The sequence below is a fragment of the Rosa chinensis genome, chromosome 4 (assembly GCF_002994745.2).
Source record: "Rosa chinensis cultivar Old Blush chromosome 4, RchiOBHm-V2, whole genome shotgun sequence".
NCBI classification, from domain to species: Eukaryota; Viridiplantae; Streptophyta; class Magnoliopsida; order Rosales; family Rosaceae; genus Rosa; species Rosa chinensis.
Window position 1 is genome coordinate 22956803 of NC_037091.1, and position 13160 is coordinate 22969962.

General features: G+C 36.6%; 2 protein-coding genes across 4 annotated transcripts; both read left to right on the forward strand.

Annotated features, from left to right (window-relative positions):
• Window positions 1-3110: 3110 nt before the first annotated feature.
• LOC121052601 (serine/threonine-protein kinase Nek3-like) lies at window positions 3111-5068 on the forward strand. 3 transcript variants are annotated; one of them, XR_005809590.1, is made up of 5 exons: window positions 3111-3301; window positions 3651-3732; window positions 3866-3915; window positions 4180-4253; window positions 4566-4618. XR_005809590.1 is itself a non-coding variant. In XM_040517942.1 (5 exons), the coding sequence occupies exons 2-5, from the start codon at window positions 3672-3674 to the stop codon at window positions 4937-4939; spliced, it is 285 nt and encodes a 94-aa protein (XP_040373876.1). In that variant the 5' UTR covers window positions 3111-3301; window positions 3651-3671; the 3' UTR covers window positions 4940-5068. The 3 variants fall into 3 exon arrangements, 1 of the variants encoding a protein (XP_040373876.1); XM_040517942.1 differs by lacking the exon at window positions 4566-4618 and adding an exon at window positions 4840-5068; XR_005809589.1 differs by lacking the exons at window positions 3111-3301; window positions 3651-3732 and having other exon boundaries at window positions 3843-3915.
• A 4243-nt stretch (window positions 5069-9311) lies between these two features.
• On the forward strand, window positions 9312-11917 carry LOC112199006 (palmitoyl-monogalactosyldiacylglycerol delta-7 desaturase, chloroplastic). Its single transcript, XM_024340079.1, has 5 exons — window positions 9312-9548; window positions 9654-9794; window positions 11164-11310; window positions 11505-11611; window positions 11704-11917. Exons 1-5 carry the CDS (start codon window positions 9312-9314, stop codon window positions 11915-11917), a joined length of 846 nt encoding a protein of 281 aa, XP_024195847.1.
• The last annotated feature ends 1243 nt before the right edge of the window (window positions 11918-13160 follow it).

Here is a 13160-nt window from a genome sequence, read left to right on the forward strand (position 1 = left end):
ATACACTGATTAATTGACTGAAAATATTATGAGGCGATCTTCTGCAGACTTTATGCTCTTTGATAAGAGGATCTTCCCCATATAACCCTAAAGTTCTGATCTCTTTAATTAGCTAGGAACAAAAGCGTCCAGCTAGCTTTCTGCAAAAGAGTACTTGTGGTAATGGATGGTTGAGTTCAGACTTCAAACTTTACCTGTACAATCATAAGGTTGATTTTAAGTTAATAATGGAAGTTGTGGCTGGGAACGTCTTTTTTTTTACTTTGACAGTAAGCAAAAAGCTAGAGATAAGTGAAGAAATTGACTTCTATAGTCTAAGTACATGACATATTTAGAGTAGAACACTCCTATCTTCTAAGTACTTGACATATTTAGAGTAGAACAGCTTCACGAAGTTGGATAGGCTAATTGAAACACTTTCATATCAATTTCAATTTGTTGGTGTACGTAAACCGGTCTGAATTATGATAGAAATTTCAGATGTAACTTGAAACATACTTTTGTTAAATTTTAAGCTAACATTTTGATCATCCTTTGTGAAAAGATGAAATGAAAACAGAGTACTACTACACCATCTTCTCAGCTTTGGTCCCTGAATTCTCAGCTTTCATTGCAGACCCTAAAAACTTGGGTTTGTCATCAGCAAGGTCATTAGGTAGGTGGATTTTTTTCTCTGATTCTCGATTTTTACTGATGATTGTTTAATTTTTTTGATGCATGTGGGAATTTTCTTTTATATATATTTTTATACAGGAATAGATTCGTCTGAGGGTCGGGAAAGAACACTGCATTCAGTAAGTGTTTTTGCTAACTACACTTTTGTTGGGGAGTGATTAATTTCGCCCTTTGAATTTAGCATGAGAATTGATTTTAGTTCAATTTACAGGAGATCAGTTATTGAGCGGAGGAGAAGAGGACTGCTTTGATCTGGGTTTGTTTTGGCTTCCTGCAAGTGCAATGGGTAATTCTAAATCTATCACTGTAAATATCAAGAGTTGTTTTTTGTTTGCTATGAATCTAGGCTGAAGGAGAGGATATCATTATTTCTAGACTGAAAGAACTTAAAGGATAATTGTATGAGTTACAAGTGTTTTAAATTTTAAAATATAGATATAGGTTACCAGCAATTTCTGTTGCAACCTTTGCTCTTCCAAATTGCTCCTTACCTTTTTCATTGTGTGGTGGATGTTCAAGTTTATGGTTTGGAATGTAAAGACCTGAAAACAAAATAACACATGCTTTTGATCTTCAAGTTGTATCATGTCATAGAATGTGCTTTCCACCAACATATATTTTTCAGTTTGTGGCAAGTTTTGGTAGTATTATTATTCTTTCGTTTTTGTTTATATTATAAGTCCCAATCAATGTGTTGGGGCAACGTGGGCTCTATCCCGAATTGCAGACCTTGTGTTTGTTTAGCTAAGGACGAAATAGTTATGAAGCAAATAGTGTAAATTAAGTTGAACTTTCTAAATGACTCAATGGAAGACGTGTGAAGCCATGGACATGTTGATACAATGTAATTTAACTTAATAAACAATTTCGATCAATTTTATTTTGCACGTCTTCCGTTTCATTTACGGATAGCTTAATTGTTTTTATTCCAATTTTGATCCCGCAGCATCGCGCGGGTTTGTTTTCTAGTTGATACTACAAGTTTGTTTACACATCTTTTAGTTAGCCTTTGGTAGTTGTGTAATAGTATTAATAATACATGTCCAAATGTAGGTGATTTTGGTCTTGCTAAAATGTTGACTTCTGATGATCTAGCTTCCTCTGTGAGTATCTCAGCCAATGTATTAAAAAGCTTCCTCGGGCGCGCCTTCAGGCTCAGAAAGCTCGAGGCGCTGTAGAAAATGAGTGTGTTTTGCAGGTGAGGCGCAGAGGCGGACAAGGTGGCGATGCAGGCGAAAAAGGCGGCCAAAGCGCCCCTTAAGGAGTCTAAAGCGAACGCCTGAGATTTTTTTTTTTCACCAAAACGACGTCGTTTTGGTGTTTTGAGAGTTAAAACTCCTTCAGGTCTCGAGCTGAAGTCATTTTCGACTTCCTTTAGCCTCCTCCATCAAAACTTTGACTCTTTCACTTCCAAATCCCAATCCCAGGCAACAAATTTGATAAAATCATCAAGAGCCCATGAGTTTTCTAAAGGATTTGGCTCTAAAGGAGGCTTTTTTCGCACTTGGAGTAAGAGATTTTCTCACCTGGAGAGTTGGAATCGGATTTGCAGCAAAGAATTTAAGGTATGAATTTGATTTCCTCGATCTTGCTGATGAATCCGATTTGCAGCAAATGTTCTGTTTTTCTTGTTCAATCAATCACTTTGGTGCAACTAGGAGTGTGAGATTATGATAATAGCATAAATGAATGAAAATCATGTATGATAGCAATCGGTGTAGTGATAGCAATTGATACTAAATGAGGGGAAGAACATGGGTATAGGCAAGGTTTGCAGAATATGCAGACCATAGTGTTGGGGATTTTCATGTGCTTTGGTCATATTACTCATATATAATAGCAATTTGGGATTATCATGTGTTTCTTGTAATCATTTTGTAATCAAAATAAAGGAGTGGTGTTTCATTATGGCCAAAGTTGCTGGCTTTACCTCTAGCAGAATTGCTTTCTCAATTAAGCTTCTACTTATTGCAGTAATGTTCCTTGTATAGCAGATCAAACACCTTCAAGTATAGTGAGGCTGGCTAGAGTACTAATCACTGATAATTAGCTTCTGTTATTATCTTATAGAGAAACTGACGGTTATGTTTGTGTTGTGTGATAAAAACGAATGTGCCATTAAACCTATAGTCAGCATTTTGTAATAATTGTTTATCGTCTGGTCAGCTTTTTGTAAAAATTGTTTTGTAGTTTCTGTTCTTCATTGAACCTATGTCCTGCTCCCATGTCATTTTTGTAATGATTCATTGAACCTATGCCGTCAATATTTTACATTCTCAAGTCTCCTAATATTCTTATTGATTATTTTATAACATTGTTTATCAAGTACTGAAAACTGATAGAATGGGTCTAATTCTATACTCCTTTAGAACAGCATTATATGTAGCATAACCTTAATAGTATAGCAACTTCTTCTACACCTCTCTTTTTTTGGCTTGTAATGTAATTCTGGTACTTACCAATTGGGTGGTGGAAGTAAAGTTAGGAGCTTTTGTGAGTTTCAGGGGCACATGATGTGGCTGCATAGACAAGACTCCTTCAAGGAGAAGTTTGAGGGATCTCAGTGAAGCCAATAACAATGATGCTATAATCAGCTTTTAAGCTTTGAGCCATTACCATCAGAATTGTATGTAAACAATTCCCAACTTCTCTTTTTTTCAGTCTGTGTGATTAATTTCTGAGTTTCATTGTGTAATTGGGAGGGAGTAGTCTGATTTTGGTTGTCAAATTTTAGTTTTTGGTTACAATACATGTTCTATATATAAGACTAGTTCTATACATAAATACAACTAATTTATACGTAAGGCTTACGCCTTACGCCTCAAGGCGAACGCCTTGCTGAGGCTCTCCCGAAAACGCCTCGGCTACGCCTCAGCCTTTTAAAACAATATTGATCTCAGCTCATACATATAATTTTATATTTACATGTTGTCCTTCTGTGTGATTCATGATTTTTCTGTTTCACGTACATGTAGGTTGTGGGAACTCCGAGTTATATGTGCCCTGAGCTTCTTGCCGATATACCATATCGTTCTAAGTCAGATATTTGGTCTCTCGGTGAGTTTCCCCTTTTCCTTGGCAGCTCTTAACATTTGGTGACTTAATCAGCATACCTCCCCCACCTCTGCTGCACACAATTTTTGTGTTACTTTTTACGAAACACATAAATGTAATGAAATGCATATTCCAGGGTGCTGTATATATGAAATGGCCGCTCACAAGCCAGCATTTAAAGCCTTTGTAAGTCTCTGCAGATTTTGAGTAGGTCAAATTATGAATGTTGTACACTCTTTCTGGTATTTGTTTATTAAACAACAATTATAAGGAATGATGAAGTGAATAGAATGACAAATTTAGCTTTGTCCTGAATAACTTATGAATTTTATTTCAATGCTTCTGCTTATGATTCATATTGCCTTTGCTTCAACATTGTTCTCTGGTGTACTCAGTCAGCACATTTTAAATTTTCATTTACTTTTATTTCTGACGCCTCCTCCCCTGCAGGATATACAATCTCTGATCAACAAAATCAACAAGTCAATAGTGGCTCCACTTCCAACGGTTTACTGCGGTGCATTGTAAGTTTACTTCCCTCTTCATGTGCCTCAGAGTCTCGAGTTCTATTGTGATTGTAATTTCATACCAAATGTTAGTAATTGGAGTTGAGGTTAGACATTTGCACTGGAAACTTTAATGTATTATGTTTTGTTTACAATTAATGAGAGGTGTTGCTGCTACTGTTTTTTTTAATAATATTATTTTTCTTGATATGCAATAGAAATTTTGAGATAATTTTGTCAATCCATATTTGCCTGTGCTTGTCAATGAATCTATTTGTTGACTGATAACGTTGTTTCCCTCATATATTCTCCTGCTTCCTTCCTTTGTAGTTGAGGTCTTGTTAAAAGCATGTTGCGCAAAAATCCAGAACTTAGACCAAGTGTAAGCTTAATTTATCTATTTTGCTTTCTTGACAATATATTCTTTTATTGATACCTACATGTAATCCCAGGTCATTGAGGATTGAGTCTGATTATGAGTTGACTTCATGTGTTGCATAATGTCTTTTAAGCTGCTTGGACTTGTTTCTTGGTTTTGTGGATTGCAAAGACTTGGTTTTGTTTCTCCCTTATTTTGGTGTTAATCATGCATGCTTCTGTGTAGGAAGCTGTCAAGGGACAATTATGGCGCCTACATGATCCCAAGGAAAGCCACCAAGTGTAATGGGATGGTGACCTTCAAGAGCTGTGATCAACATTTTTAAAATGGTAGACTTAGCAGCAGGAAAAGATAGCATTGCCAAGGTTGGGGGCCAGAGTGTATACATGCAATAAAGCAAGGCTTTGTTCCAATGAGGCCATGAGAGCAGCAGAGCTTGCAAAGCTAGACTCGCTAAATAAATTTCTGGATATGTACGTATATTGCTAGGAGAGTACCATTATATCTACTCCTTTTGTAGATAAAAGATTACCTTTGCACAATCCATTATGGTGCATGATGTGGATTATAACAATTTCTTCTATATATTACTGTTAATTTAGTATTTTTGATTCCACTTCCAGAATATATAATGCATTGAATCAATCTATTAGGACAACAATAACCGCACAAAAAACTATTATATGTACACATATGTTCACAACAGTCATACAATAAAAACTGTCGTCTGAGATTAATACAGATCACGGATGCTATCAATGTTTTAGTTGTGTGAATAATAGTCACACAACGGTTATAAAAAAAAAACGACTTCTGAATCACAATGACACAACGGGTTCTTAAGTTGCCCATTGTCTGAGTAACGTTCACACAACAGTTAATGCTGTTGACAGCCTGTCGACATGCTGTCAACATGGATGCTGAGTTCTTCAGACGACGGTTCTCTAAATCATGTTTCATCAGCCGGCAGCGAGATATAATACAGTCAGGTCCGTATCAGACGATAGTTTTTAGCCGTCATCTGATTCAATTTTTGTACTAGTGGTTAAAGTACAATTGAAATTTTTCATCACCAATATGTACCACCTAATGGGGCAGACATATGTCTTGGACCATGTTTTAAGCCTTGAGCTTTGATATTGACATTTTTCTATATAGTTAACCAATACCAACCCAATTTATTAGCTTTATTATACTAATTAAGAATCGTTCATATGGTTAATCGTTATGTGCAGTTTTTCAGTATTAATTTTCATGAGAAGCAAGCTGTAATTAATGGGGCAGACATTTTTCTCTACCTTGTCACGCCATGTCAATGTCTACCAGCTAATGGGGCAGACATATATATGTCTCGGACCATGCTTTAAGTTCAAGCCTTGATATTGATATTTTGCTATATATTTAACCAACACTAACCCAATTTATTAGCTTTATTGTACTAATGATTGTTCATATATATGATTAAACATTATGGGCAGTTTTCGAGTATGTACGAATGAGTACGTTTCTCTGATGAGAATAATTGACTATAAACAAGAGAAACTGCAGGTGTCTTCATGAAGTTTTGCTTGGCAAGGTGAAAGCATAACCTAATCTTCTTTACACTTTTGCTTGTGATACAAAGCTATTATGCCACTTGATTTACTTTACACCGATCATCTCAAACATTTCAATATAACTGAATCAAATATATAACTGCACAAGCTACTGTGTGATATGTGCTGCCTCCTTCAGCTTTCTAATAGCTAAATCATCATTCATCAAAGCGTGGTTCGGTTTTCCAGGGAGGTGGCCGGAGTTACACAATCGAAACCCGGGCCCCGGTGCGCTCTTCTGGAATCCGTGGTTGGCGTCATAGGCGAAGGGGTATCAGAATATGACCTACTCGATCTGAGGTGTTCAAGTGTTGCAAACGATTCCCTCATAGCAAACATTGCTTCTGAAAAACCGTGTTCATGCATGATGCTAATTAACGCAACTGGAATTGGACTTCATTCCCGACAGTTATTCCCAGTAATTTAACCTGTTTCCATGAACATTATGTACGTAGGCGTAATCTTAAACCAGGGAGACGCTCAGACACTAGCAATTTTGAGTGAATCCAATTCCATACCATGTTAACAAATGCACAGATATGATCTTCTAATTAAAACAACCAACGCCTGCTTAGTTCATCTGCGTTTTTTAATATACATCAGGATTCAAAGAATGAGTTTAGGCAGGGCCTAGGCATTAAGCGGGGGCCAGGTGCTCTGATTAATCGAAAATCATTAGAGAAAACCGATCAGGGAATTAGGCGGGCTAGGTGGGGACTAGGCAGGTTGAGTTTTTTTTTTTTTTTTTAGTGGTCAAAATCAAACCAAAAATGGCCGCCTATCTCTCTCTATTTCTGGCCATCTATAAATGACACCGCCACCACCAATAAGTAATTATGGGGCGTGATGATTGTACCATTGTTGTTGATGCAGTGATGGTTGTACCATTGTTGTTGATGCAGCACGTCAATTAATTATGGGGCACATGAAAGCATCTAGCAAATTAGCCGGATGCTGTCTGTCTAATTCTTTTACGTAGTTTCGGGTTTTGATGAATTTTGAATTAATATGTCGTCCCTAACGGGCTCCTCTGATTACTGAAGTTAATTGGCACCCTCACCTCTTGGGTTGGATTAAGATTAATAACCACCACAGGTGGTCGAATTAGTAAGAGCTTCCAGGTGTGCAACCTCCACACCCGGGTTCGAATCTTGTCGACGCTGATTGGAGTTTAAATTCTAATTTATTCTTGTGGCCAGGGGGAGGAAGCGTTTTGACCTGACCCCAATTAGTTTCTGGGCCTAGGTAGGAAGCTTTTGAGGATACCGTATGATCTAGATAAAAAAAATAAAAATAAAAAAGGGATTAATACTGATGGTGCATGGCAAAGTGTTTAGGGAGAGCGGGTTTTGGTGGAATTTTTAGAGATTTTCATGGTTCATTCCTTGGTGCTTTTGCTTCAAACCTTGACATTCCTAACTCTGTTGATGCGGAGGTCATGGCAGTTATTCAAGTTATTGAGTTGACCTGGGTTAAGGAATGGAACATATTTGGCGCGCTTGAGGTGGATTCAATCCTTGTGCTTAATTTTCTCCGTGATCCTCATCTTGTTCCATGGCGTTTACGAGTGGCATGGGGCAATTATTTGCATCGCATATCTCAGATGAACTTTGGATCTTCTCATATTTTCAAGGAAGGTAATCAAGTGACATATACTCTTGCTAATACTAGTTTGTCGTTGGTTGCATTGAATTGGTGGGACGAGCCTCCTCATTTCACTCTTGACCAATGTCGATGAGATAAGCTTGGTCTCCCTAATTTTTGTTTTCATTGATTTGTTGTTTCTCTTTGTGCTAATTGGATTGTTTAAATTTGATGTCATTCATTTTGTTCTCTAAGAGTGGTTTTTGTGCCACCCTATTCGATCGTACATTATCTTTATTTAAATAAATTTAGAGTGGGAGAGCACTATGCTCTTCCTGGCTCCCATTTTAACCAAAAAAAAAACCCATCCCCTCGCAACTAAACACATAATCCTCAAAACTAGCCGGAACTAGTAACCAAATACTTATCCCTTTAGTTAAATATATTATACACACACACACGGTCCTTCTTGGCTAAGGACATCCTTACCTAAGCTTAGGTACGGATTTCCAATTTTTGGCCACTTTTCGATCATATATTCACATCTTAACCGTTCAGTTTTTAGGTTCTAATGTATAGATCACCTCTGCAAAATTTCAGCCAAATTGATGATCGTTAAGGCATTCAAAACTGCAATTTACAACAATGTACATGAACGGTTCCAGTTTGACAAATTTGGTTCGTTTGTGTAAATTGCAATTTTGGATGCCTTAACGATCATCAATTTGGCTGAAATTTTGCAGAATTGATCCATACATTAGGACCTAAAAACTGAATGTTTAAGATGTAAATATGTGATAAAAAAGTGGCCAAAAACTGGAAATCCGTTCCATAAGCTTAGGTAAGGATATCCTTACCTGAGAAAAGTTCTATATATATATATATATATATATATATGTATGTATGTATATGTATATCAGATCCTATCCAGAGCAAGATTAGGGTTTAGGGTCACTTTTCGGTCTCATATTCACATCTTCACCGTTCAGGTTTTAGGTACTAATGTATAGATCATCTCTACAAAATTTCAGCCAAATTGATGGTCGTTAAGGCAATGATAACTGCCTTAAAGCTAGTACGGTTCAGATTAGACAGATTCAGTTCGTCTATTGATTTAAACAAGTTAGATACCTTATAGATCATCAATTTGACTGAAATTTTGCAGAGATGATCTATACATTAGTACCTAAAACCTGAACGGTCGAGATGTGGATATGAGACCGCAAAGTGACCCTAAACCCTAACCTTTCAGAGCGAGGCATCGCTCTGAATAGGATATGTGTGTGTGTGTGTATATCCTCATAAATAACTAATCCCCTCGCAACTAAATATATATCCTAACGCTAGCCTGGCTAGTGACATCAGTTGAATATGAGAAGCCACGCAAAATATGTGTTTGTATTTACATGCAATTGAGTCCAAATACTATAAAAGCTTCTTCTTCTTCTCCGTTTCAAACCAGACGGAAAAGATTTTGTTTTGAATTTATCTCTCTCACTTGATTAGCAGTTTAGCACCATGGAAGAAAAAATGGAGCCCTCAACAACCAAGTTGTTTTTCCTGGCCATACATTGCCTTGCTCTTCTGGGGCCGTTTTGTTTCAACTGGTTTGCGTTTTGGCTGGCTGTGGCACTCTATTTTGTTACAGGGGTAGGTATAACTCTGTCTTTTCATAGAAACCTTGCTCACCGCAGTTTCAAGCTTCCCAAATGGCTCGAGTACTCGTTTGCCTACTGCGCCGTCCTTTCACACCAGGTTTGTGAACTGCATCCAAGCACGTACTGCTAATTAACCCATCCACTTGGTCTCGCTAGCTTGATACTTTAGGGATTCATTAATCTGTTCTTGTATGGTTTATAGGGAAGTCCAATTGAATGGGTGAGCACACACAGACTCCATCATCAGTTTACAGACACATGGGATGACCCTCACAGTCCCATCAAGGGATTTTGGTACAGTCATATTGGTTGGATCGTTGACTATCATTCTCGGTTTGGAACTGTACGTACATATGAACACCTCTCTCTCCCTCTCCCTCTCTCTCTCTCCCTCTGAAATACAAACCCTAAATACTTGAGATACACACTACTATTGAGATTATACTGTACATGCATATCATCGTATGTATATATAATATATATGCATTTACCTCTTGAGTCTCAAAACCTGAGTTTATGACTATGATTTACTCCGACGAAGACCTCATCTACCTGAATACAGTGATTTTTTTCTTCTTGTAAAATGAGATAAAAGTAGCATAAATAAAACTCTCTCCCTCCCCCTCCCCCTCCCCCTCCCCTCCCCCTCCCCCTCCCTTTCCAATGAAGGACTATGCCCAGCAACAATTCGTGCTCTTTGTGCTCTCGACCTTCGCTTCATTCTATTGTAGGCTTAACTGGGTCAAATTTGCAATAGTGCTAAGAAATTGGTGATTGCTATTAGATCTTTTATTTATTTTTTTGAAAAAAAGGATTGCTATCAGTTTTTTTTTTTTTTTTTTGGTAAAATGGGGGCAGAAGGCCCTGGAGAGAAAAATGAAAAGAAAAAAAAAAGTTTATATTGGGGGGCAATAGATGTCTGTTAAAGGTTTATTGGGGGGCAATAGACATCTATTTGGAGGCAATAAATGTTTTGAATTGATGTAATCTCCTCGCTTTTTTTCATAATCAAAATTTTATTTGTCTAATTTTATGGAGATTAGTTCTCATTCCGGCGACCGAAAGGCCTATTGGGGGGGGGGGGGGGGGGCAATACATGTCTATTGGGGGCAATACAGGTTTATTGGTGGGGTAATAGACCTCTCCAGCCCCATATAAGATCTCCGACAACCTCTTTGGAGATTTCCGGTGAGGTTTCATAAACCTCTATTGCCCCCAATAGATCTTTATTGGAGGGAAATAGACCTCTATTGCCCCTCTATTAGGGGGCAATACAGGTCTATTTAGGGGGCAATAAACCTTTCCGGCAACCTATGAGATCTCCGACGACCTTTTTAGGGACTTCCGATGAGGTTCTCAGAAAAGTCCGATGGGTGGCGGCCGGTGACAGGACTCCGGCAAAGTCTCCTATGACTTCTCTCTCTTCTATTTTCTCTCTCTCTTTCTCTGTAACAAAGGGGTGAGGGTAAAACAGTCTAAAAAAAACTTAATTTAGTATTAGGGAATACTTTATTAGAATCTTCATAGGTAAGGGGAAATATGGGGTAAGTAGAATAAATGACCCTAGAATTAGAGTAAATGGATAAAAAAATTAATAAAAAAAACCTAAATAAAAAGCTACGTACTTAATTGTATCGGAAATCATGCATGTATATATCAATCGGAAAATTAATGCATGTCTTCCTAATAATGTGTCTGTTGAACTTATGTAGCCCGACGCACTAGAATTCAAGAATGTCGGAGACTTAAAGAAGCAGTGGTATTATAGGTTTCTTCACTATACGTATCCTTGTCACTCTGTTGCTCTTGGAATTCTGCTATACGCTGGAGGAGGGCTGCCGTTCTTGGTTTGGGGAATGGTAAGCTTGCTCTTACTGATCATCACCTAGCTTGTTTGTTCCACATGCATGAGACAATTTTTTATTTTTTTTATTTTTTTGAAAAGGAGCATGAGACAATTATTTGGCTATGTACATAGATGTTGACTTCTCAAGGGAACCATATCTTATCAAACTCATTTATTGGTTGTCTTTTTAATTATATTTCTTTGCAGGGTGTAAGGACTGTATTTTTTCTCCACGTTACTTTTTCAATAAACTCGATTTGCCACATATGGGGAAAGCAAGTATGGAATACTGGCGACTTGTCTAGAAACAACTGGTATTAATATTTATATATCAATTATTTGGCTAATTAATTAATATGTAATTATTGGCCGGATTATATGTAATTTGTAGTTTGATTTTGATTAGGTTGTTAGGGTTGCTAGCACACGGCGAAGGATGGCACAATAATCATCATGCCTTTGAGTACTCAGCTCGACAAGGCTTGGAATGGTGGGAGATTGACACTACTTGGTATATAATTAGCTTCCTTGAAGCGATTGGTTTGGCCACAGACATAAAACTCCCAACTGAAGCTCATAAGAAACGAAAGAGTTTATGCAAGAATAGCACTATTGAGTAATTTCGATTAGGAAAAGCTCAAAATGGATCAGTATTTAAGCAACAACATATAAAAAGTGTAATGAATAAGATTGATCAACCGTCTATTATATAGTTACGGTTACATGACTCAATGATGTTTAATTTCACTAATTTTATTTTTGAAGATATAATTTTATTGGTGACACAAAATGGCACTTTTTTTTTGGTAAAATTGAAGTTAAGAAATTGGGCAATAAATGATGAATTGATTTTGCACAGAGACATTTATAATTTTTGAGTTGAGAATGTCAAACATATAATTGATGTCTAGAAATTTTAAGAATACAAAAAAATTTCTTCCTTTTTTTTTCGTTCTAATCAACGTTGTTCTTTTGTTAGTCCGTAATAGTCATATTTTAAACTTATAAGATCTTAAACCTAAAGTCGTTAACCTCTGGTTCTCATGACCCACCATTTAATTATAAACAATTTTATGACTTAGATGATTATCCGTGTCATGTATTAGTTTTTCAAAGAGATTGATAATCATTCCGATCACAAACCAAACTTGTAAAATGATAAGGAAAATAAAGAAACACACTAACCACTTATTGTATGCATATTTCTTATCTACTTATACTATTTTGGGGCTACCACTATATCGTACAAAAACGATATACTAACCGTTTATAGTGAGACGGTTGAGACCGCCTGTTACAAAAAACATGTTGAAATTTATAATGTTACAAAAAAGCATCACAAAATAGCATCCATTTGTTGTCAATCAATTTCTTTGAATATATTTTTTTAAGCAATTGCATTATTTTTGTTTAGCAAATGGATTCATTAATCAGATATTATTCAATGCACTGATAATGCAAGTGACCCAACACTTATAAGATAATTTCAACCATTGATGTTTATAACCAATTTTTTTTTTTTTTTTATAATGAAAAAGTGTATTTGATATAATCAAACTATCCATTCATGTTAGTACAAGTACACATCGGTGCTCTGAATCATCCTTTTTAATTAATAGAGAAAAAATATTTACAAATATTATGAACAATATAAACTGGAATCACTATCGAACCTAAGCAATTTTTACGAATTTTTTCACTAGAGTGCACAATCTTTTGATGATTGCAGGCCCCAGAAAGTGATTTGGATGTGAAATCATCGGGATTCAGAGACCCAGCCTATTTACTGCGATGAGTTAAGTGGGCATTGTATAATTTTTTTTTTCCATCTTCTTTCTGTAATTTTATTTAAAAGTAGCTCAG